General features: G+C 38.6%; 1 protein-coding gene across 4 annotated transcripts in view; it reads left to right on the plus strand.

Annotated features, from left to right (window-relative positions):
* The window catches only part of ARHGAP28 (Rho GTPase activating protein 28), a 92514-nt gene that overhangs the window by 30136 nt on the left and 35136 nt on the right, over nt 1-27242 (plus strand). For 2 of the 4 annotated variants that reach the window (XM_074944601.1, XM_074944603.1), the window contains exon 2: nt 22043-22245. In XM_074944601.1, coding sequence (XP_074800702.1) covers nt 22043-22245 — 203 coding nt within the window. Of the gene's footprint in view, nt 1-2367; nt 2595-11402; nt 11532-22042; nt 22246-27242 lie in introns of those variants that run through there. The other 2 variants (XM_074944602.1, XM_074944604.1) reach the window with 2 other exon arrangements.

Here is a 27242-nt window from a genome sequence, read left to right on the forward strand (position 1 = left end):
AGCAGGTCATCTATGTATGCAGCAATAAAATAGATGATGTTTTTTAAAGGTTTGTGTCAGTTACATTTCTATTATGTGTCTCATTTTGTTTAATTCTGAGGAAAATCATACTGCAAGACCAGATTCACTGGTCATTGATACCTATTAAATGCTCAGCATTACTGCTTCTGAAATATTACACCCTTTTTTCCCTGTATAAACAATCTTCAAAATCAGCTCAGAGCTTCTTGGGCACATGGCGTGAAAAATGACAGTTCCTTAAAACAACTTTTCCTGGACTGACCAATGAAGGCCTTGATTCTGCAAAGAATGTTGGCAGGCAGAGAGCCACTGGCTTCAGTGAGGCTCCAAGTGATATAGTAGCCCATTATTACTTATTTCTATTTATTATATGTGCCTAAAGGCCCCAAAAGATGTCACGTCCCCATTTTGCTGGGCATTGTACAAGCACATAGTAAGAGACAATCCCTGCCCTGGAGATTCTAAGCACCCATATGTGAGCTCCTGCCATGACTGTGGCCCTGGAAATTGTTAAAGGGACAGTATTAGGTTAAAGTGCATGGGCCACGTTCTTACAACCGTAATTTGTTACTAATAACACCTTAGATTATTGTACGCACACTGTCGAGAATATTGAAATGTTCAAACAAATACTGTTCTCACTGAATTTTGAAAAACAATCATGAAAACATTTCTCCTAATATTTGATCTTGTTAAAAGTTGTCAGTACAAAACCTAGAACTGGGTTTAAAATGACCTGACGGTGTCCTTGTAATGTCATCATTTATCCACACAACAGGTCCCTCACAAGCGGCAGCATTGCTAGCTTTCCAGTCCTTTTATCCCACCACTTAACTGGTGAGAGAAATCCTCTAAGGATGGGGGAGTAGGTCAGTCTCCATGACCTTCAGCCTTGAGCTTCTCAGTTGCCATTTCTCAGTTGCCTGTGGTGATGGTATTGTAATATGGGTACCTGTCTAGGTGGGTATGGACTGAGACCACCGCATTATTTCAGTTATTACCAACTCAAGCTGAATTCATAGCATGAAAGCTTATTGCCAATCTCCTGAGCCATCCAGGTCCCTGCAGCTCATCCTTTAAACTAAAGCATGACTAGCCAGTCCATAATCACAAACAGTGACAAGCAAGCTGCATTCTTGATCCCATGGACAATAATCTTTAAAATCCAAAAAGATTTATGAAATCAAAAGGCCACATAAAGACAAAATTTTATGAGATGAGACTGAGAAGAGTTTTGATTTCCTGTATAAAAATTTACAAGAAAACAATTTAAACTTAAAGGTGAATTGCAAAACAAAATCCCATTTTTTTCCCCTTTACTGCCCCTGCAGATGTATAATGGCCATCACAGAGACTGTTTCCTCCTATTTCTTTATTTTTTTTTCTGCTGGTGTTGGGTTGGTTTTTACATTAGAAATATCAGGTTCTCTCTTCCTTACTTTGTTGGATGACTTTAACAAGGTCGCTGGAGGCCCTGAACAGAGATTTCACATGAGGCTGTAACCAGAGTTTCAGCTCTTCCTCCTACAACTTGGGGGTGGAAAGGGTAGAGGAAATGTGTCTTAGACAGACCTGTTTAGATAATTAAACAGACTAGTAAAGCTGTTTTTCTTAAATATGTTTGAACATTTGGAGTACTTATCTTGTTTGAAAGCTATTTATTGGTTCTCCTTTCGGCAAGTTGACAGACTTCAGTAAGGAATTGTTTCCATGGTGTATTTTCTAGAGGTGGACCCAAGCCAAAACCCGGATCCAATCATGCACAGACTTCAGAAGTTTTGGATCTGGATGCAAATGTTGTGATACAAACCCAGCTCTGTTGTTTTCTTAATGTGAAACCTGTTGCATGTTCTCTAAAAGCTTCCTTGTGTTCTAAGTGTTCGGCTGATCTACTCTCTTGGACGCTTTCCTGAAGCAGAAAGGCTTTCGCATAAATGTTAGATTTTCCTGTAATCCATGTTTTTGGCTCACTTTTCTTTCCCAGATGGCGTTTTGTACTGAAGTTTTGGATTGGGTGGGGTTGCAATATCAATACAGATAGAACTCTTCATTACGTTCGATGTGGTCACTTATTTATGATTTTTTAAAATAACATTAATGGGAAATGCCTTACATCCTTTCAGTGGAAAACAAATAAATTAGCCCCGCCTCTCTATTTCACTCACACTACAGTGTCTCTCATGAATCACAGAGCTACCACCAACAGATTGTGCTTTTATTTCTCCTCTTAGGAAATGCATGAAAGGTTTAAGTTCTGACACAAACAGGAAAACACACTATGAGCATTTATCCTGAAGGCATCACCTCTTTAAATAGCTACAGAGTAGTGTGACTCTGTTTCTCACAAGGGCCAGAAACTCCACTGCTCTTTGTGTCTCTCGTCCTTGTATGACTAGAGGCATAAAGCTTTATCCTATCACAGTGTGTTCAGATAGCTTTCAGAGTGTGCATGTTTGTGACTGTAGGCTGGGAAAGGATTTACTGCCACTGGAGGCATGAAGAAACTTGGTTTCAAATATATTTTGCTCTGTTCCTTTAAGGATATCATAAGTGAGACTTTATTCAGCTCCAAGGTAAGGTTTACAGCATTTACTAAATCAATAATTTTTCAACTTTTCAGTGTTCTCTCCTTTCTTGTTTTTCTTCAACAAGCAATGACGGGACGGGGAGAAAGCTGTCAAAGATATAACTAGTGGAATTTTCCAGCTACACAGGAAAGGAAAGGGGGGACAGAATGATCCACTGTAGAAAAACAATTGGATGCATTGTAAGTGAAAGTGACTGCAAGACAGGCATAAGTGTGTGTTTTGTGTTTCCAAAAGTGTTGACTGAATGTAAAGAAAAACAAAATTACTTGAAGGTCTAATGTCATGAAACTTTTAAAGATCCTATTAATATTGCATGTAGCTTCTACAATTACTGTACTGTTTATGACAATTGTTTACCCCTACAATACAAGTTTCAGTAACTGCCTCCTGATTTACATCTTGGAACAGAATTTTTGCTTCACATAAAATTACACAAAAATTTCCCTATTGTGTAACAGAAATTCACTTTCTTGAATTTTATGTTATATTGTAATATGTGACATATATGACACTGAGGTATTTCTGACTGTTGTGACCTGATTCTGATTTCGTTTACACCAGATTCACACTCTGTTTATTTCAGTGGAGTTATTCCTCATTTATACCAGTATCAGGGAGAGAAGAATTAGACCCCGAGTCTTGAATGGACCACAATATCACAAGTTACACAGCTAGATGAGAAACACATTTTAAATTCACAGATGCATTATCCAGATCTACAATTTCCAAATGTTCATTGACTCTGAACTTATCTAAAATGTAGTTCAGCTCTGAGTACTTGGAAGTCAGGATTTTCAAATATTGCAGACTATTCTCTAAAGGACTCTTTTTACCTAAAGGAATTTAAATCTGATAACAAATAGGTGAAATCCAGAAAAATATGTTGAAGATCAGTTAAAAAAAAGTTTCTCATTAGTACAATGTGAAATTTTCAAGGGACCTATAAACTATCATATGTCCTTGTCACTGTAAATCTCCTCGTTCTGGGGAAACGTAACTCAGATGACATATGCCTTTTTTGAACGAATACAATATTTTAAAAGAAAAGGAATTGAAAATTGTATTTATAAAATTAAGTAAACAAATATAAAAATATACCCATTCTTCCCCATTGCCATGCTCCCCACACTCATCTTTTATTTCAACATTCCTTTTGATTTCTATCACACCGATTGGCTAACTTGCACAGCTCTGGTACCATTTCTCTTTAAGAGCACAGCTTTGGAGCCATGGGAAAAGTGTCTTTTAACAGCTCTAATGGCCACAGGTGTACGTGCACATGCTAAAATGGTCAACACAACCATCCCTTCTCCAGAATCCCCTGAGCCTGGATCATCACCTGCCACATAAATATTCATGGTAGATACTTTATCCAGGGAGCTCCCTGAGGAGTTCTTCCCCTATTATCCTGTCTGTGGAAAAGGTTGTGCCCACCCATCGAATAGCCACAGGACCTGGCCCCAAACCTGGCAGTTTACTGGGAATCCCCTGGAGGCCAGTGCCTTCAGTGGTACCCAATACTGCAGAGAACTCCAACAGGGTAAGTATTAATGTATTTCAGTTGTCTATGCTCAGGAAATCACAGCAGGAGATACTTTCTCTGTACTATGCCCAGGCCTGACATTTGACTGTGAAAGATCCAGGCAGCTGACCACACTGGAGCAGCTAACTTTTGCTAGCTAGTTTCTTGATTAAATTGCTTAGAAAAGGGAGAGAGATTAGACACTGCATAGAACTTTGCAATGTCTCTGGTGAGCAGTGGTTTCCTTAGTACCAGTCAGACTATTGCATGTTTTAAGATGAGTAGTGGATTCCCCGCATGAAAGGAGGGGTTGAAAAATTGTTGTTAAAGGTTCCAAGAGCTCACTGCTAGAAACATGTGCCGGGGTCAGTCACCAGAGGGGGTTCTGATTGCCCTCTGTGCTTCCGTGACTATTACATGTGTAGATGTAATGTGTGGATGAATTCTTAGAAAGAAAGGACATTTTTTTCCTCTGGTTATGTTTTAGGCTTCCTTTCAGTGGTCTATGAAGCCATCACAGATGTTGGTGAACTTCATCTAGCCCATCCCCCTGCGCTGAGGCAGAATTAAATATACTTAGATCATCCCTGAAAGGTGTTTGTCAAACCTGTTCTTAAAAACCTCCAACTATCCTTATAGTTGCTTAACTATCCTTATAGTTAGAATTATTTTCCTAATATCTAACTAAGTTTCCCTTGCTGAAAACTAAACCTATAACTACTTATGCTCACTTCAGTGTAAAAGAACAACTGATCACTGTCCTCTTTATAATTGAAGTCTGTGATCATGTCCCCCCTCACCCTTCTTTTCTCAAGACGACACATCCCCAGTTCTTACAACCTTTCCTCATAGGTCATGCTTTCCAAACCTCTTGTCAATGTAGCTCCAATTTGTTCACATCTTTCTTAAAGTGTTGTGCCTAAAACTGGACACATTACTCCAGCTCGTGCCTCACCAGTGCCAAGTAAACGGAACAGTTGCCTCCTGTGTCTAATGTATAACACTCCTTACGACCCAGAAGGACATTTAAGGTTAGACTTCCTTGTAACAGGAGTTGCTGTGCTCTGGGGCTAAGTGGAGGCGGTTCAGGTTTTCAAAGTGATTTATGGTTCAGCAACATTTTGCATGGTTTAGCCTGGCTGCCTCGATGAGGAAGAAAAGTAGGATTCCTCTGGCACTGTCATGAGAGAGGCATAGACTTATAGAAATTCTCTGGTGTTTAGTGATACATTGTTTGAACATAATGGCCAGATCCTTAGATTTTGTAAATGGGCATAGCAACATTAAGAATAAGATGACACAATATTTTATTCAAACATTTTAATTATCCTGTATTAGAAAGCCTCTGCTTGTATTTTAGAACCATGTAAAAACTTGTCCATTATTTTGGAAAACTCTACAGAGTGAAACCTATTCAAGAGAACGTAGTTATGAGGCAACCTCCTGTTTTGAGACATATGCCACTCCCCAAATTGATTCCCAAGTATATTGAATATATTAAATATAGTTCTGCTCCATCTTTATTTTAAAGACTACTGCCATTAAGCAACCAATTTCTGTTGGTCCCCTGAGATATGTCTTATGTCTCTCCATACATGTTATCTAGACTTCTTCATAAGGCTCACGGAAGATTATGAAAATATTCCTTCCCCCAGTTATTTTGTTCTGATCTATGTTATGTATTCATATAGATGTAATAATCTTCCCCTTAGGACATTGTTCATGTATGTCTTAAGAAAAAAAGATTAACAGCACAATAAAATACAAACAGCCTTACTCTGCAGAGCCCTTGAAGAAATCCCAGCCAAGTAAAAAGAATAAATAACAGCTGTGGTAATCAAAGGGAAGTTTTAAAAGATAAGGCTAGAATTTAGATATGAAAATACCCGCAAAATGGCAAGCTTAATGTCCACTGAATAGGAATTTCAAATAGAATGCACACTGCAGTTTAAAGCTTTAGGGTAAAATTTTCCAAAGTGGGCCTGTGATTTTAGGAGCTTACATCCCATTTTCAAAATGACTCGGGCACATATGTCTTTTTGACTCTTGGTGCTACTGTATTGCAGTCTGTGCCTTTAAGAGCTGAGCTTCCCAGTCACAGAGTCTGAGCAAGGCACTATTAAGCTCTTATTATGCACAGCCAGTTCGAACCAGATACAGAATAAATTAGATCTCTTACAAGCACCTTGCACACTGAGTGATCACTGAATACCACAGGTGAGCCTTAGGCTCCCAAGTGCTTAAGTCACTTTTGAAAATGGGACTTAGATTCCTAAGTCACTTGAGCACTTTTGAAATTTTTACCCATAGTCTACAGTCTTGTCTGGGATTCCAGGCACAGGCAGTGAGCCATCAACAGCAAATTGTAGACTGTAGCAATAGTAGCTGAAATAAAAGAGGTAAGGCCCAGATCTTCAAAGCTATTTAGGCGCCTAACTCCCATTGATTTTGATGCCTAAATGTCTGAAACAACAAAACTCACAATCAACCTAATATGTTTACAGGAAGGCAGAGTAGTGACCTCAATTTGAGTGAAATAGAGGAGGATGTGTTAGTCTGTTTTAAAAATCCTGGCAGAGGCATTTTGAATCCATTGTAACTGACATAAATATAGCCCCTGCCTGGAAATTCTCCAAAGGAGAGAGTGTTGTAACAGTTCAGCCAAGGTGCATTATAACAATGGCATGGATAAGCAATACAGTGTCCTCGTGGGAGGATAGCATTGCAGATTTGTAACATTCATAGAGCACCTGCATAGTCACCAAGCTGATATGATCATTAAAAGATGGATGAGCACCCTGAGAATGTTCACCCCTAGCATGCATCATGGCACTTACCTAGACAAGAATGGAAAGAGAAACATGGATTTGTGATGATAGGGAGAGCAACAACAACTTAGTTTTACCAGTCAGTTTACATTTGAGCATTTGGACATGATCTACTATGTTTACATAGTGATATTAATTATTTTTTATGGAACATCTAGTCAAGAATATGTGGTGGGTTAACAAAGCTCAGTTAGAAGCTCCAACCAGGCAACACTCTAAAAGCAGAAAGAGCTCTATTCCATGGTCTACGACACTTTTACCACAGACTAGTGATTCCTTGCTCTAGAGGGCGAAGCATGGGACTGGGAGCCAGGAACTCTTGTATTTTAATCCTAGTTCTGTGACCGAATTGCTGTGTAACCTTGGACAAGTCACTTTATTCCTCTATACCTATAATACAGGGATAATAATGCTTACTTGCCCAACTCTCCGTGTACGGTGACGATTAATTAGTTCTAATACAGCGCTTTAAAGATGTGAAGTGCTCCTGATTATGGCTAGGATGATATTTTAGTTATTACTGTTTCAGTGATATTGCTGCCCTAATCCAGCAAGCACCAAAACAGAATTGTTGAAGTTTAGGGCCGATTTTCAGTTGTAGTGGAGGAACACTCAGCACAGCCGAAGAGGGAATATTCAAAGGTCCCTTTTGCACTCCCATCAGTATTAGAACTGGTCCATGCCAAGCTAGTCTCCCAGTACTGCTATGAACAATCTGAAGCTTTCTACAGGCTGTCATAGCAGCCGGAGCTCACCCAGGACATTGATGCCTGGGATGGGTGGTGTAGAGGGTTTCTATGCCATTAGAAGGATTCCATTTCCCAGAATAATTCAAATTGGTATTTTGTATATTTAAAAATGTTTGAAAGCTAAAATAGCATGTCTGGATCTCAATCAAGTATTAGAATCTTGAATACTTCTCTCGGAACAAAAGCCCACTCCCCTCACAAATTTCTAAGAGCTAGATCCTACGTCCATTGAAGTCAATGATTAAAAAAAAAAACTTCAACAGAAGCAGAATTGCACTGTAAAGATATAATACTTCCTCATGAGAATATTTCTCTGACTACATAGGGTTACATCTATGAGTTAGGACTGCTCACATGAGTAAAGGATTGCAAGATCAGACCCTTAAAGTGATCATTTTTTTATAAAGATTAGCATTCCCTCCAGCTACAGAACCTTCAAAGAATCTGGAGATAGGGTAAATAGCTTGCTTTGAAGTAACTGGCATGCTGCATACTGTAGCCTTCAGAGCCCTTCAGCATGAAATGTTTTTGGTAGATCTTTAAAGAAAATAAGTAGAAAAAATACCTAGCCAAAAGGTTGTGGGATGTGACCACTATTAAGGTAGCTGAGGGAAACTGGAAGGCTGTGGATCACCCTTTGGTATATGGTTTCCTATGTTCCCATTTAAAATATTTTGCTTACTGTGATTTTATCCTTTTTATGGATGTTATAAAGAAGGGTAATATGGCCAAGTAGTTCTGGCCCACGTTGGAATCCAAGTGGTTTGGAGCCATTGCTGAATCTGTTGGCTCTTTAAATCAAGCCCATTTTATGCTGAGAAACTCAGTATGAATGATTCAAGCCCAAGTTAGAAAAATAACATTTGGAATTTAGGGTGTTGCCTTGACAATACCACATGCAGAAGCAATTCTTATGGTAGTTTTGCACAGGCTGAGTAATCACTTTAACACCATAGATGATCATTTATTTTGATAGGTTCCCAGTTTATGAGAAATGGGTAGCCAAAATGTAAGAAATGCTTGTTTTCTATCTTTTTCTTCACACCTCTGTTGAAAATGGAAACACACAATAAGGGAAGTCTGATTCTCTTGACATTTTACACACACAGGAACCAGGGAGTGTAATTTGTTGGAACCCTATGACCTTAAACTCCATTTTTCTTGGCTCCTCTGTTTCCCTGCATCAAGTTCAATCATCATCTTCAACTCTACTCCTCCCTGCTTACCTGGCTTTGTCTCCTATTGTGTCACTCCACCCACCATCATTCTGTCTGATATCAGCCCCAACCACCCATTTGACAACTTCTGGCACAAACAAATATGCCTATGTTATAAATGGAACACCCTCCCTGCACTTCTATGTGAGTCTACCCCACCTTCTCCTTTAAGTATCTCCTCAAGACCAATCTCTGCCCTATACCTACAAAAAAATGCCAATTAATCATGGCTTGAGTGGTAGATGAGGTTAATTTTTACTTACTTTATTTCATTCTAAATTAAATGACATTTAATAAAACCTAAAAATCTGACATTTAGGAGCATAAACAAGTCAGCGCTCACTGTTTCCAGTTTATCTCAGTTCTAGTTTGGCTGTTTATATATAGACTGTGGATGAAATCTTGGCCCCACTGAAAAGGTCCCATTGACTTCAATAGGGTCAGGATTTCAATCTGTATCTTTATATGGCTGAGCTGTTTGTTTTGTATCTTGACTTTTTGGCACGTAAAATGCTTTAGATACTTTGGGGATAAGGTCCACATTAAGTACCTAGAAATACAGAGAGATAAAGAGCTAATAATCCATTCTTCTGCAGTTGCCATGTTAGATGATTGTTTTTCTGTAGGCAAAAACAGAAGCCGATTGCAATGAGGTAGTTCTTCTAGACATCATAGCTACATTGTTTTTTATTAAGTAGTATTACCAGCACGAGCACTGTATATTCTCCTCGGCTGATTTGGGACTCTTTCCAAAGTACTCTATAATCCCTACACGTGTACTTGTGTAACACAAAATAGAACTATGCTCGTATGTTTATTTGGGTAAAAAACTTTCCAACCAAGTTTTCATTCCATCACAGTGACCCAATATGCCATAAATTACAGTACACCATGGAAAAGAGAGCCCATGGGTTAAAAATTGTTCTATGGCAAACCCAAAGCTGTTGGATAGCAGAGAGAAATGGTGAGAAGTACATCTGTTCTTAAACTTCTTCCCATTTGTAATAATCTGATGTGTAATTAATACAACGAATAAGGGCATTTTTGGTTTTTACATATAAGATCAATTAAAGTCAATGGTTCTATGACACTCTACAATTATCTGAGAATCTGGCCCAGGATTTTTATTGCAACAGTCAATGTTGTCGTCTCCTCCTCTGTGGAAATATTTAACAAGAAGGTCCCCACCAAAGAATTTTTTTAGACGTCTTTAAAAATTCCTTTTTGATTATTTTACATTCTTTCAGGCCGACCCTGCAAACAGTACTGACCATAATGCTTGCTAATGTAATGCAGGGTATTTGATAGGAATCATGCAATGTGATTAGTAGTTAATATATGGTGAATTCTAGTGCTTAGCCCCTTACTTGAAATATATTACTGTGAAAATTGCAATTGCCAGAATTAAAAGTAAAGGTGAAAAGTGAATGGTTATGGAGCCCTGAGATTTGAAGTGAATGGATCAAGGGATGCTCTAAATGGATTTTTATAAACAAAATTACATTTTTAAAGCTGTCATAGGGACTGCCTACCATGTGTGAGCAGGTCATCACAAACCAAGTCTGTCACACTTAAAAGTCAGACTCATGGAAAATTGTGCTATTGCCCCCTACGCACCACCCATATAGTGAGGCCCAGCAGTTGAGAAGTACAAAGGATCACATTGTAAAACCATATCAAACCTTAGAGTCCTAAAGGATTGAATTAGGGGTGAAATACCCTTGCTTTTCAGTGTTTCTTAGGGCCAAATTCTTTTCTCAGTTACTATCTAATGACAGTAATAATAGTGTTTCAGTGCTAAAGGGATAGCTGCATTAGAAGTACCTCAAGTATGATAAATAGGTACCTAGATAATCTTGCACTTGCAAACAAGTATTTCTGCATGCAAATACAGTAATTAAGTGCAAATTACCATATTTGCCTGGACAAAATTAGAGGCTGTATTGAGGATGATGGAAAATTTGCCCCTAACTGTGATTTTGCCACCATTTTGTGTGTTTAATATTTCCATGTTTCTCCTTTCTTGTGCAAACTAGCTGGTGATTCTAGAGGCAAAACAAATTTTTAACAACCTCCAGTGCACAAGCCCATTTGGGTTTTACTTAGTCTCCTTCTTTGCTTGTTGAATTATTTAAACTTCATCTGTTCTCTAGACTCACTAGATTTGTTGCAGTTTGTAGCTGTATTGCGTATATGTTTTAAATAATAAGTCTGGCTAAGTGTGAGCTGCTGGCAAAGGCCTTTCCATCCCATATTATGTGGTGTGAATAGATTCTGGATCAGTCTGCAAGTTAGCCCACTCTTTCTAATCTTGTTCATGTTTATAATTGCATACAAATACACACACATTGCTATGCTGTGTCTATAATGCAGAGTGACCACCTATAGCAGGTAGTGCAGAGGCTAACCATCCAGTGGGTGCTTGTGCTTCCATAGGTTTTTTGCTTACCTCAGATTTGATGCCTCCCAGAGCTCTGGAAAGCAATCAGTGGCTGATGACTGCCTTTCAGAAAGGTTCAGTGTGACCTTTTATCCTACGTGGAGGGGAATACATTAAGGCAAAATGTTCGAAACTGAGGATTACAAGGACAGTAATTATACAAAAGGTGAGTTCACGATAGACTTCTTCGGAGGGCTTTCAAGCAATTAAAAAAATGTAATCATGATTAAAAAATTTTACTGCACTTAATCACACTGTTAATAATAGAATACCATTTATTTAAATATTTTTGGATGTTTTTCTACATTTTCAAATATATTGATTTCAGTTACAACATAGAATACAAAGTGTACAGTGCTCACTTTATATTATTTTTATTACAAATATTTTCCCTGTAAAAAACAAAAGAAATAGTATTTTTCAATTCACTTAATACAAGTACTGTAGTGTAATCACTTTATCGTGCAAGTTGAACTTACAAATGTAGAATTATTTACAAAAAAACAACTGTATTCAAAAACGAAACAATGTAAAACTTTAGAGCCTACAAGTCCAATCAGTCCTACTTCTTGTTCAGCCAATCACTCAGACAAACAAGTTTGTTTACATTTTCAGGAGATAATACTGCCCACTTCTTGTTTACAATATCACCTGAAAGTGAGAACAGGCATTTGCATGGCACTTTGGTAGCCAGCGTCGCAAGATATTTGTGCCAGATGCACTAAAGATTCATATGTTTTTTCATGCTTCAACCACCATTCCAGAGGACATGCATCCATGCTGATGACAGGTTCTGCTCAATAACGATTCAAAGCAGTGTGGACAGACACATGTTCATTTTCATCATCTGAGTCAGATACTACCAGCAGAAGGTTGATTTTCTTTTTTTGGTGGTCCGGGTTCTGTAGTTTCCACCTGGGAGTGTTGCTCTTTTGAGACTTCTGAAAGCATGCTCCACACCTCGTCCCTCTCAGATTTTGGAAGGCACTTCAAATCCTTAAACCTTGGGTTGAGTGCTGTAGCTATCTTTAGAAATCTCACATTGGTACCTTCTTTTCATTTTGACAAATCTGCAGTGAACGCATTCTTAAAATGAACAACATGTGCTGGGTCATCATCCGAAACTGCTATAACATGAAATATATGGCAGAATGCGGGTAAAACAGAGCAGGGGACATACAATTCTCCCCCAAGGAGTTCAGTCACAAATTTAATTAATGCATTATTTTTTTAATGAGCATCATCAGCACGGAAGCATGTCCTCTTGAATGGTAGCTGAAGCATGATGGGGCATACAAATGTTTAGCATATCTGGCATGTAAATACCTTGCAGTGCTGGCTACAAAAGTGCCATGCAAATGCCTGTTCTCACTTTCTGGTGACGTAAATAATATGCAGGCAGCATTATCGCCTGTAAATGTAAACAAAGTTGTTCATCTTAGCAACTGGCTGAACACGAAGTAGGACTGAGTGCACTTGTAGGCTCTGAAGTTTTACATTGTTTTGTTTTTGAGTGCAGTTATATAACAAAAATAATCTACATTTGTAAATTGCACTTTCACGACAGAGATTGCACTACAGTACTTGTATGAGGTGAATTGAAAAATACTATTTGTTTTGTTTATCATTTTTACAGTGCAAATATTTGTAATCAAAAATAATATAAAGTGAGCACTGTACACTTTGTATTCTGGGTTGTAACTGAAATCAATATATTTGAAAATGTAGAAAAACATCCAAAATATTTAATAAATTTCAATTAGTATTCTATTGTTTAACAGTGCAATTAAAAGTGCAATTAATCATGATTAATTTTTTCTAGTTAACCGCATGAGTTAACTGCGATTAATCGACTGCCCTACTTCACAAAAAGATTTCCCTGCAATCAGCATAATAAAAGATTATAGTGACAGAGTCCGCACTGAATGTAATATCATACACTGGTGGAGAAATTATTGTGTCTAGCTCATCACAGCTACTTACAATACAGGACAACAACAGAAAGGGGAGTACAGAGCTGGAGCTATCAATGCTGCAAGAGGAAGTGGTGCGTGCTATTTAGGGTGACCAGACAACAAGTGTGAAAAATCAGGACAGGGGGTGCAGGGTAATAGGCGCCGATAGAGAAAATACCCCCAATATTGGGACTGTCCCTATAAAATAGGGACATCTGGTCAGCCTAGTGCTATTATGAAAATGAAGACTGGAGAAGCATCAGGGATAGGTAACATACCAGCAGAATTATTAAAGGCGATTGGTGACTGTGATGTTGTTCTCATGTGGACAATATGTAATGATGTATGGATGACTAGAAATTGGCTGGATGATGGGACAAAGGGAATCTTTCTGCCCTTACCAAAGAAAGGAGACTTCAGAGCATAGTAACAATCTTATTCTCACCCTGATATTTCACGCGAGCACAGTTCTGCTCTACATAATCCAGGATCAGATGAAGCAAATGATATAAGCAGAACTACCCGCAAAACAAGCTGGTTTCAGAGAGGGATGAGGCATAATAATGAACATCCATCACATCATTGAAAAATTCAGGAAGTATAATCACTCTTTTATCCTGTGTTTCACTGACTACTTAAAAGCCTTCAACACCGTCCAACGTGACCCTCTTTGGAGGATACTGGCAGACATGAGGATTATAAAGCATCTCATTAAACTTGGTATAAGTCTCTACTGTCCACAACAGACCATGCTGCAAACAGCCTCAGATGACAGAGTGTGGTTTTCCAATGGGCAGGGTGTGAGGCAAGAGTGTAATCTATCCCCAAGCCTTTTCAACATGTATACAGAATTTATTATGAGACAAACCCTGGAAGGTTTTGACAAAGCAAATGGACCTGGGATTTCCAGATGCACACCTCTTAACTGACCTCAGATATGTTGATGACACGATGCTCTTTGCTAGAGCCACTAATGTAATACAACGAATGTTGGCATCTGTTAAACCATTTAGTGAGGAATATGGACTATTCCTGAATGAGGCAAAAACAAAATACATGCATGCTGATATGATTAACGAAAACAAGATGCAAGTAGACATTCCAATTAACAGTCAAGTTAAGTCAAGTAGATGAATTCAGTTATCTGGGATCATATATATCCACCCAAGAAGACAGTTCCAAAGAAATCAGAAGATTAAGGATGGTTCGCTCAGCCGTGGCATCCTTTATGAAAGCTTGGAAAAACTGTGCCATCTCAAAATTTGATTGGTGAAAAGCTTATTTTTTACCAAAGCAATTTATGGATGTGAATCATGGGAAATTAATGGTGCTGACAAGAAGAAAACTGAAGCCTTTGAGATGTAGTGCTGGCAAAGACTTTTACTTATCTCCTGGACCGAAAAGAAGGTGAATGCTTGGGTTAGAAATATTATCGGAGAGAAGCAGACCCTGCTGTCAAAAATCAGCAGGTGCAAACCTATGTACTTTAGTCACATCAGGCGTAGGGATGGAAATAACCTCAAGAAAGTTATAACGAAAGGAATGGTGGTGGACCATCGTAACAGGGTAATTGACAGCCAGTGAGGAGATGGATAGATAGTGTGCTCAGATCACTGGGAGGTCAGCTGCTGAGTGTTCGAAGCTAGCAATGCATAGAGAAGGCTTCTGAAAATTCTGCTACGATGTCACCAATATTCAGACATGAATAAATGGCTTTTACTATTTTCTAAGAGATCAGATTGTGACTCGCCTATGCACAAGAGCACGGTGTTGGGGAAGGCTCCTTCCCCTCCTTACCATTTGTGCAATACCATGCATAAATGAGACTATAATAAATAAACACAGGAAGAGAGTGTTATCTAGTGGTCAGAGCAGAAGACTGGGAGTGGGGGCTCCTAGATTCAATTCCTGGCTCCACCACAGATTCACTGTGTGACCTTGAGCAAGCCACTTAGCTGTGTGCCTGAATTTATTCTCGTTCCAAATAAAATGTATATTCTTCACATATAGAGACCTAATAAACTAATGCTTGTAAGACACTCTGATAATCTAATGTTATGTGCGGGTTTCATTTACAGTGAAACCTGTATGCAAACGCCTGTATGCAAACACCAAGGGGCCAAAAGAACTTACTTCCCTTGCATTTATGATCTTGGAAACTGCTGAGGATATTTAAAGTGTTCACATAAGACAGGATTTTGCAAGTTGGAAGTGATGCCTAGGGAAGGCTTCATTGACTATGATAACTAATTGTTATTTTAACTATATCCCTTTAGATCTAGGCCTAAGGTACAGTCCTAAAACTTGTTCACATCTGAATTTCATAAAACTTTTAAACTAGCACATTTGGCTTTTAAATATAAATTCTACTAAGTAAAGATGCTTCTTAATATGTTTGTAGAAAGCATCCTTTTCCAACCCACCAAAGAAAAAAGGAAAGTTGTCAGAGTGCATTCTTATTATTGATAATACACAGACTTCTTCTGAATCATTTAGGATTCAGGCATACCACTGAGGGAAAGCTTTGTTTTGGGGGTGAGGAGGAATCGAATACTTTCCAGAGCTTGCAGTGGGTGTTATATGCTACTCCTGGTACATTGGGCCCATGGGTTTGGTGAGAAAGCTAGTTTGACAGAGTTGGGTCTGTGTGCCACCTCCTTCCTGTCACTCCCTGTCCTTTTGGGTCATTATCCACCCCAGGGAGCACTTAGAAGGAACAGTCTTTATGCTCCCCCAAGTTCAAGGACTCTGATTGTGACTGGCCTTCACGTTGAATGCTTATTAACAGAGGAAGATTCATGACCATTCTCTGCTGCTTTGCACAGGCCAGGCACAGGGTATTCCTTATTAATATATTAGCAAGATCTCAATTCCTCTTTCTGAACATGTCATATAAAAGCTGGTTGTAATTATAGGGTAAAATGTTTTTATTAACTGGTGGCAGGTAACATTTGGGCACAAACATTATAGCAGATCCTTACTAATTCCTATTAACGACTGAGAGACTAGGTAGATGTTTAATGATTTAGCAAATGAGCATAATATCAAAAAATCAAGAATACAACATGACCAAATGTATTTTGGAGGTGGGAAGAACGGTCTTGAAAGATAAAAGTATTAGTTAAAGTATTTATTAGAATACTTCATAGCTCACTAGTAAATGTGCAATGCTGACATACTGTGTGTTTTGTAACAATGGCACTTTGCTGAAAAGAGTGAATGTGATTTTGTGGGCCCAGTTGTACAAGGTCTTGAGACTGGACCCTTTGTGAAAATCAATAGTGAAATCCAGTATGAGCAATGTTCTTGCAGTGTCCGTTGTGTACTCTCATGTTGTTTGTCATCTGCATGGTAATGTTACAATGGTGATTGGGTGAAGCTTCATTGAAGTTGGTGGGCAAGATGGATGCCCTTCAGTCAGGATAAATGTAAGCAGCAGATAAGCTCCTTTTTTGGAGTAAAGGCTTCTGAAACAATAGGAGCCACCACACAAAGCACAGGCCACGTGTAAGGCTTGTCAGAAATAGAGCTATGTGAGCAGAGGGGTTTAACTGATCATTTGTCTGATGGAAGTATATGTGTCTGTAAAGCAACCAGGGACAAAGACAAGCAGCCAAATATCCTAGTAGACAACAAGACAGACAGTGAAAGCAAGGCCCTGAGAGAAGGTAAAGAGAGCTTTGTAGGCAGAATACTAGCTGGAAAGAGGCTTGGAACTATGGCCAAAGAAACTGCCTTCTATTGTTTAATTCCTACTATGTTCCAGGAAACAGGACTTTGTGTACACTTTGTAAATAAACAGGATTACATCAAATAAATAGTTGACTCATCCATTTTAAGACCTAAAATATTTGGCTCAAAAGGCATAACAGTACTCATGTAGGCCAACTTATTGCTTTACACTGGATATCTGTATCGTAGGTCTGAGAGACATTTGGTATCAGTTGTTCTCTTGGAAAACAATACATGTCTATCAAAGTAGATTTTAAATGAAACTGGTAAAGAAATGTCAGCTTTCCAACAGCTTATAATGAAGTTGGTTCACAATTCACAGGGGAAAGTCTCTTATATGATTTTAAGTGCCCACTACAAAGCTTTTTTAAAAAAACAACCTGGCAGCTAGAGAGGGCTGAGGGGGCAGAAGTGCATTTTTTGTGCATGTGTCAGAAATTCAGGAATTAAGAGGTTTGGGGCCAGATTCAACATTACCCTACACTATTTTTTGTGCCATTGAAGGCATGCTAATGCTCAGTAGATAATCTAGCTACTCAGACACAACATTGATGAATACTGCACGTGACAAGAGATCCTGATGCTACAGTAATTGTGAGAACTTTTACTCTTCATCTTCCAATGACCTTTTCCCATCAGCATTTATGCAGACTAATTGTGGTGCAGCATACTCAGTGGTCATATGAAATGAATCTTTACAACCACACAAGAAGGATGTCCCCTGTCTTTTCTGCCTGAATAGGGTTTAAATGCAACTCTTGAGTACAAGGTGTTTTCATTGCTCTCCTTCTGTTTTATAGATTTTTTTCACCACCCATCACTTAATTAAATTGAAAACACAAGCATTGACCTATCATTTCTCAGCCGCTGAACAATAATTAGGTGTCACCAAAACTAGCCCTTTGTGTGTGGTTTGATTTATCTTTTCCAGGGATATGTGAAAAGAGCTGCTTATTGGATTGGCTGAGCAGTATCAAAATCAATGTGTGTGATTAAGTTCTAAATTGTTTGTTGGTTTCCTACAGAGAGAAAATAAAATGTATAGAAGGTCTGATTCACCATTACGTTACTTCATTGTTAGAAGGTAACTCTGTCAGTTCCCCCATATTCTATGGAAATATCCTGTTTCCTTGCAAAAGTGTTTTCAGTGGGAAACTTAACATGATACCGTTGTATTTTTCATTACTGGCAACTAACCCTTTCTTCTGTAATCAATGATGAGTGAGAGCGCGGCCTTGCAGCCAGTTCTTTTACCTTCTTCAGTGCCTTTTGCAAGTTTTGTAAATCCCAACCCTGAAAACTATTTCATCCATTTTAGTCACGACACTGTAGTGTGTGTTTGATGTTTGAAGCCTCGTTTCTCTCTCCCAGCATTTTCTGCGTTGTCTTTACTTCTGTCCAGAAGATCAGGGCATGAGCTTCTCCTCTTAATTTTTGGTCAGACTGTTATCTGATCAACTCATGCCTGCCTGTAAAAAAAAAAAAAAAAAAAAAAAAGGGGGGGGGGGAGGAAGAGAGGGTAACTACGGTAGACGAAGCTTAAACTTTACTATTGCTACTCCTGTGTCATTACTTCTTTTCAAGTGTTTCTTAAAGAGCAACAGGATCAGATCAGTAGTTTAGTTGCCTAATAGCCAGCAAGAAAAATAAAAAACCTACCCCATGGATTGGCTGAAGGGTAGAACTGACTGCTTCCATTGTTCTCTGGTGACTTAGCCTCAGCTGAGCTGTTACTCTAGGAACACTCACATCCAGTGTGCTGAGTCAGTGTCTTTCAAGAGTGAGTTAAAAGTGATGGAGGATATAGACCTGCTTTGCTTCTCCTGGGATATTTTTTCTGAAACTGTTTTGAAAAACATTTGCTAGAAGGAAATGCAGACAAGCACTGCTGTCACTTACAGGCAAAAACACTTCCTCCAGGACCAAAGGTCCACGTATATGGCTCAGTATGGCAGCTGAAAGTCTACTTGAATACACATGCTCTTAATAGCAAGCATCAGAATAATGTGCAAACCAGCAAATTTCTGTTGTATACCAATAAGATGCATGTGTCACTGCCTAATCTTTCTTGTGATGTGAATCTTATACAGCATGATTTAATCTGAGATGAGATAACAAACCTCAAATATGCAACTCCTGGGAGACTGTTCTTCTGATTTTCAAAATTTGTTCTGTACTTTTCATGTTGTTCTGAATATCTGTTAATTACTCCGTAACCTTGGATGCATTTGGTAAATGTTGGTTGTCACATTAGATGTTGCCGTGCTACTCATCTGTTTTGCATTTAGTTTTTTTGTATGGTAATGTTACAAAATACCATATTAGCTGCTGTTGAAACCACCAACTCTGTACAGATTCTTCCTAATATGGTGATGTAAGGCCTCAATTTGAGTTAGCTGAGTGTTGAAGGAGTCAGAGCCCAGAGATCAGACTGGCGTGGTGCTCCAGAAGTGCAAGGGTCATGGTCAGTATTCCACATACTGGGAAGGCAGGAAATGTTTGAATTCCCTGACAATGACTAAAAGACAATCCAATCCAGTCAGTTATGTTATCTGGGAACATGTTCTGCTGCCTCTTCAACATAGATTTGATTGCAAGAATGAAAGGAGTATTCATTTAAATGACTGTTGTTAAAGGAATTCTGACCTGATGTGTGCTTGATTTTTTGACAAAGGTTTATAACAAAGATACTGTTCTTTGAAATGGTGTCATGCAGAAGCTCTTTTTAAACAAGAATCTTCACTTGCATTTTAATTACAGAGAAGGGAAAGATGTCTTGTAATAAAGATGCTAGACTGGGATTCTTAACATCTGGTTTCCGTTCCTGGCTCTGCTACAGACCTCATGTGTGATCCTAGGCAAGTCACTTAATCTCTCCAGACCTCAGTTGCCCATCTGTAAAATTGAGACAATAATGATTTCTCCTAACCTTTGTCTATCTTGTCTATTTAGATTAGTTGTTCTCACATTTTTCTATGTTGGGACCTCCCCCCTCATTCAGCTGGGAACCCTCTCCTATTTAACACTATGGGTTGGATAAAGTGGTCACAGCTTCCTAACACCCCCCTGAGCATTGTAGCACCTGGCTAAGAACAACTGCCATCTCATAAGCTCTTTGGAGCACAACTCTGCAGTGCCAAGTACAACGGGGCCCCAGTCTTGGTTTAGTCACTGTAGAAGTGCACCTTCCATCTGCTTTATGTTCTGTATTAACTTCCAGAACATCAGATCAGAAACATTAGTAGTTGTATCGATTTGGCTAGCAAACACTGCCTCCCCTTCAGAGTTAAAGAATTGGGGATACTTGGATTGCCTATGGTGTGTTTTATTTTAATAACTAAAACTTTATTAGAGCCCTCTGTGAGTATTGCAACATGGTTTTTAAAGACTCTGGGATTTATTTACATTTTTGTGTTTCTTGCCAATGCATGGGGCCAGGAGGAGGAGAGGGTGAATTTGGAAATAACAGGGATAACAGTTTCCACACAGAGCCGTATGATGATTTCACTGGTGACTCAGTCATCTGAGGTTTTATGACCTGAAGCCAATTGAGATGCTCTGGTCTCACCAATGGACAAACTTCATGGAAATCACTCAAATAGCTTTAACCACTTTGATGTCATGAATGCCCCTTGCATTTTCTTGATTGTGTCTTGCCCTTATTAAAACAATAATGGTCACTGTTTGTTTAAACCACTAGCAGTTCATGAGAAAATATGTGGAAACACTGACTACAAATTTGCTCTTCCAAAAGAGCATTTATCAGAATAATAACTTTTTTCTGCTTTTTGGAAATATTTTCTTCACCCATCTGAAAGCTTAAATTCCTTCCTTATCATCTGGCTAGTGGCAAATGGGCATGTTTGGCACGCATACTATTTGTAATGTACATCCCATAATCAAAGAGAGACATGGGACAGCAGCTCTGCTTTGCCTTGTAGAAGCACATATCATGTCCACAGCTGGAATTTGTTGTTCCACTGTTTCCACTGCTGATCCCTAGCCTTGAGCTCAGCTCTGGGCTGCAGCACTAATCGGCTTAGACCACCCAAATGATCAAGGAGTGCTCTGGCATTCTCAGAGAAACAGCCAGCACCCCAGCTCAGAATAACTACACAAGAGGGAAAGAATAAGTTAATTATTTGGCATTAACTCATTTTGTCTGTAAATCCACCATGAAAACAGTGATGGGAGGGGGAACCCTGAAAAGGGAAATACATTTTTATGGAGTGAGATATTTGTGGGTTTGAATAAGAGGTTGTTGGCAAGATCATGACACACTAAAAAGGAAGAGAAAGGGAAATTGCATTTCTATTAATTCAAGTAGGTGAGGACTGGATGGCCCTGTGACAAACCTTCTTCTCCAGTTCCTGGGACACTTCTGCCTGCCACTAGGACCCTCTCTCCAAATCCCATTGCACACTTAGTATTTATTGTGTGTATTACAGTCATGCAAAAAGGCCCAACTAAGATCAAACATTCATTGGACATATAGTAGACATACAGAACATATACACACATAGTATAAGACAGTCTTTGCCTGGAAGAATTTAGGAGCAGACCAGACCAGACTGAGTAAAGCGGGAAGGGGAAATTGAGACACAAAGAAGTAAAATAACTTGCTCAAGGTCACACAGTAGAGCAGTGACAGAGTTGGGAAGAGAAGCCAGGTCTCCTGAGTCCCAGTCCAGTGCCCAATCCAGTGCTAATAATCAGCACTTCACAATTTAAAAAATATATTTTATTAAATCAAAAAACCAAAATGACGACAACGGTAACCCTAAGATTGTGACTGAAACTGTGAAATGAGAAAATTCAGAGTGAAGACTACCTTCATTCTGTCCTTCATTTCCACCATTATGTCCACGGCCCACCTCAAAACAGAGTTGATGCATTGACTGTAAGCTTCATCTTTGTCTTATTTCTGAAGTTCTATCTTCTAACACAAAGATACAAAGTGTTTCCATTTTTTATCGTTATCTTCTTCCAGAAAATCCCTCCCTCAGTGCCGAAGAATTAACAGGATGCTTTCCAATGAGTCCTTACATCCTCCCATGTTCAGCCGTTCCAATTCTCAGGCCTCTGTGGATAGCACCTCAATGGAGGATTTCTGGTGTGAAGTGGAAAGTATCAAAGAAAACAGTGAACAAGGACAAGAAGAACAAACACTATTAGAAGTCAAACCAGCTGATGGTGAGCATACAAATTCCAAACTTGCCCTCCCATATTTTACTTTGAATAAATTCTTTCACTGATGTCCAGATCTCCACTCCTCCAAACTCCCAGCATTGATGTAATGAATGTACAGATAGGCTTGAGCCACAAAATGCGGATTGGAACTTTGATTTCCTTTAGAATCAGAGGGATTCACATCTGGAGGGTTGGCTTGGACCCACCCATCCATCGTATTAATCAAGAATCACAAATGTTCCAAAATGATACTGTGTCCAAAGTAGCTCCCTTTCTGAATTTAACGTCAACACAAAGTAAGTTCTAGATATAGATATAGAGAGAGACTTACTTAATGTTGTGTTTTCAGAAATTTGGCATTCTGATTTCTGGAGCAGATTTTTCTGAATTGATCTTGCCCATGTTTCAATAAGAAATAAGTGAAATGGTGCAGCTGAGAGGAATTTAAACATAACTTCATCCCAAACATGAAACAAACCAAAACTGAATCCATCTGAGGAATAGAAGAAGTCCAATTAATCTTTGTTGGTTTTCTTTTAATTTCTTGTGTGTGTCCTCTTCCTTGTTTTAGCTATGACCTGAAGAGGAAGTTGTGCAACACCCAGAAAAAGGGGTTTATTTAAGCATTTTCAATCTGGATATCATTCAGACGTGTGGGCCTGTTTTTATGACTTCCAAACCAATATCTAAACCAAAGAGCGATTGTTTGGATCTGTATTTTTGGATACTCATGTCATCCAAACATCAAAACTTTTTGAAATTCACCCATCGCTAATATGAACCATACTGAATGTGTTACCACTTTTCTATGCCATCTCAAAATAAATTACCCCTGGTCTTTTTCCTAATATATTTGAAAATTGACATTTGAGGTGGGGCGTTTGATATTTTACGTCTGTTATTATTGCACAAGTCTGTCACAATCCAAAAGCAAACTGTACTACTTTATCAGAAGCCTAAGCTGCCATAACATCTAGGGTTATATTTTAAAAGCACTGTACCGTGTTCTTTCAATTCTTTTTGAGAATTAGGATGTTACTGGCTTACCGCCACATTCAATGCAATTTAATTGCACTCTTTAGGTACCTGAACCTTTGTGGAGTCTAGTCAATATCTGAGCTGTTTCCAATTATCCTCATTCTCAGAAACATCACAGTACACTGCTGTTAACTGAAACGTTCACAACTATATAGATTATTCTGCATTCTCAGGTTTATCGTTTGTCTGATTACGTTCCTGTCTCATAGATTTTTTTTTTGTCCTCTCTGCTTTGAATTAAAAATGAAATTGCAGGGTAAAATCCAATACATTTCTACTCTACACTTACCTCTCTATGTGTCCTGATTATTGTTACTTTCAGAAATATATTCAGTGAGGAAGTGCTCATTCTAACTACTGAGCATGAGGAAAATATTTGGTATTGGACCAAAAGTCTTTGGAATACTCAGTTATAATTATAAATCAAATTTCGATAATACCAGTACTGCTTACTAATGACCAAAACACAAGAAACCCAATGTGGAAATCTGTTAAAAAGAATAAAAATCTTTTGATACCTCTTTGAGGAAAATGGGAGAGGAAGAGAAACAGATGGTTTGAGGAGGAAGTGAAGGGGAAATAGTGCCCAACGTAGATAATAATATTAGAGACAAAATAATCCTTCTCATGATTATATGTTTTCAGAAAGATCAGAGAACTTTCATACTATTGACATTAGTAACCAAGGGCAAGAGAGTTCATCTTGAGAGATACAGGGCTGAAGAAGTGGGGCATACAATGAACACAGTAGTGACATCACAGAGGGCTAAGCAGTAGCCTCACCAACAGGTACATGGAGGCCCCTGGCTGCAGGTTTGTCATCCCATCAGCAATAAGGCATGAGGTATTTAGACATATGGCTGTGTGCCATGGAATTGGAAAGTATGGAATCACCGGAGGCTCCAAAATGTAGGTTCTTTGCATTTTTGAGAACTGGGGCAACTGCTATAGGTTCATTTCAGAGCTGCACCCTGAGCTGAGCAGAGACACTTGGGCAAAGCTCAATCCTTAAAGAGTGGTATGAGAATTTAGGAAAAGTTGAGGCAAAATTGTCATGAGCCTTAAGAAGAAACATCTCTTTCCTAATAGTCTCTGAAAGAAAAAGGGAGTTGTACATTGAGGATTCTGGCTCCCTGTCATGGTTTTTTCATTCCTACTTCGCTATTGATTGTACGTGCTACAGTTGGACAAATGATGAAGAAAACTATCCACCAACCTCTTGGTGACATCTAAGCAGAATATCTTTTTGAGCATGCTCACACTCCATTTTACTATTTTTTAGGCCTGTCGATTAATCGCAGTTAACTCACACGATTAACTCAAAAGAATTAATCGTGATTTAAAAATTAATCACGAGTAATCGTAGTTTTAATTGCACTGTTAAACAATAGAATACCAACTGAAATTTATTACACATTTTTGATGTTTTTCTACATTTTCAAATATATTGTATATTGTCAGGTTTCAGAGTAACAGCCGTGTTAGTCTGTATTTGCAAAAAGAAAAGGAGTACTTGTGGCACCTTAGAGACTAACCAATTTATTTGAGCATAAGCGTTCATGAGCTACAGCTCACTACAATTTACAAATGTAGATTATTTTTGTTATATAACTGCACTCAAAAACAAAACAATGTAAAACTTCAGAGCCTACAAGTGCACTCAGTCCTACTTCTTGTTCAGCCAATCGCTAAGACGAACAACTTTGTTTACATTTACAGGAGATAATGCTGCCTGCTTATTATTTACAATGTCACCAGAAAGTGAGAACAGGCGTTTGCATGGCACTTTTGTAGCCGGCGTTGCAAGGTATTTACATGCTAGATATGCTAAACATTCATATGCCCCTTCATGCTTCAGCCACCGTTCCAGAGGACATGCTTCCATACCGAAGACGCACGTTAAAAAGAATGCATTAATTAAATATTGTGACTGAACTCCTTGGGGGAGAATTGTATGTCCCCTGCTCTGTTTTACCTGCATTCTGCCATATATTTCATGTTATCACAGTCTTGGATGATGACACAGCAAGCTTTCACTGCAGATTTGACAAAACGCAGGGAAGGTACCAATGTGAGATTTCTAAAGCTAGCTACAGCACTTGACCCAAGGTTTAAGAATCTGAAGTGCCTTCCAAATCTGAGAGGGACAAGGTGTGGAGCATGCTTTCACAAGTCTTAAAAGAGCAACATTCCCATGCAGAAACTACAGAACCCGACCCACCAAAAACTAAAATCAACCTTCTGCTAGTGGCATCTGACTCAGGTCATGAAAATGAACATCTGTCAGTCCACACTGCTTTGGATTGTTGTCAAGCAGAACCTGCCGTCAGGATGGTCGCATGTGCTCTGAAATGGTGGTTGAAGCATGAAGGGACATATGAATCTTTAGTACATCTGGCACATATATATCTTGCAACACAGGCTACAACAGTGCCATGTGAACACCTCTTCTCATTTTCAGGCGATATTGTAAACAAGAATTAGGCAGCATTATCTCCTGCAAATATAAACAAACTTGTTTGTCTGTGCGATTGGCTGAACAAGAAGTAGGACTGAGTGGACCTGCAGGCTCTACAATTTTATATTGTTTTATTTTTAGTGCAGTTTTTTGTACATAATTCTATATTTGTAAGTTCAACTTTCATGGTAAAGAGATTGCACTACAGTACTTGTATTAGGTGAATTGAAAAATACTATTTCTTTTGTTTTTTTACAGTGCAAATACTTGTAATCAAATATAAATATAAAGTGAGCACTGTACACGTTGTATTCTCTGTTGTAATTGAAATCAATATATTTTAAAATGTAGAAAACATGCAAAAATATTTAAATGGTATGCTTTTTTAACAGTGGAATTAATCATGTGATTAATTTCTTTAATTGTGCGATTAATCGCGATTAATTTTTTTAATCCCTTGACAGCCCTACTATTTTTTCATTGGCACTGTGAAAGTCAAGCTTGGTTTACAAACATTTTCTTGGAAAGAACATTTCAGGTCCCAAGCCAAGATGAATTAATCATGAAACTGGAACAGGAGAGGATGTAGATGGAGCAGCAATGTATGCAGATGAAAATAGAGACTGTCAAAAGGAGGAGTGAGAACAGCATGAGATTCATCAGCTCCAAACTCAGGCAGGAGGAAAAGGCACAGTTATTAGTCCTATTTGTGGAAGTAAGCTGTTACACCAGATAAAGGGAGTGGATCAATAAATTGGTCACTCTGCCATACACACACAGCCGGGAGATTACGTTAGATACGTTTCTGGAGGTTTGTGGAAAGGTAAGCAAGTTAAGCAACAAGGTCAATGGCTCTTACATAAACTCCAGCAATTTAATTGTTTCTTTGTGCATCTCTCTGCCAAAGTGCAGTAAATTGTGTCTATCAATCTGTAGACACAATTTGATTGATAGACACAATTGTACAGGTTCTGGTACATCAGGAAGGAAAATTAGAGCAAATGTGGAAACGCAAGTGTGCTATTAAGAAAATAATATGTTAAGAAAGAGCTCATTGACTAGCTCTTTTACTCTGAAAGAGAATATTAATCCATTTCCTCTTTGACGTATTTGTTTGTGTTGCCTGTTTATGAATCAAGGGTGCGGCCTCACCTGGAATATCCAGTGCAGTACTGGTCACCGCATCTCAAAAGGGTATCTTGAAACTGGAGGGGATTACTGCCAGCCTTCCTTTGTCAAATGACATCATCCATACAGGACATATGTGGGACTGAAAGGGGTTTCATTCATCTTCTTTAATGAGGGCTATTGTTTAGTGAAATTTCTAGGCAATTATGGGCAGGCACTATGCTATCTTCTTCACAATGCTGTATTAATGCACCTTGAATTAATGGGCTTGAGTTACCACTCTTCTGCTGTTCTTCTCCTAAATATCATCTGTGCAGAGACAGCCAACTGAGGATTGTGTTCAAGACTGACAATATGTTGACAAAACTAAATTTTA

This window comes from Natator depressus, chromosome 2 (assembly GCF_965152275.1).
Source record: "Natator depressus isolate rNatDep1 chromosome 2, rNatDep2.hap1, whole genome shotgun sequence".
Classification (NCBI taxonomy): domain Eukaryota; kingdom Metazoa; phylum Chordata; order Testudines; family Cheloniidae; genus Natator; species Natator depressus.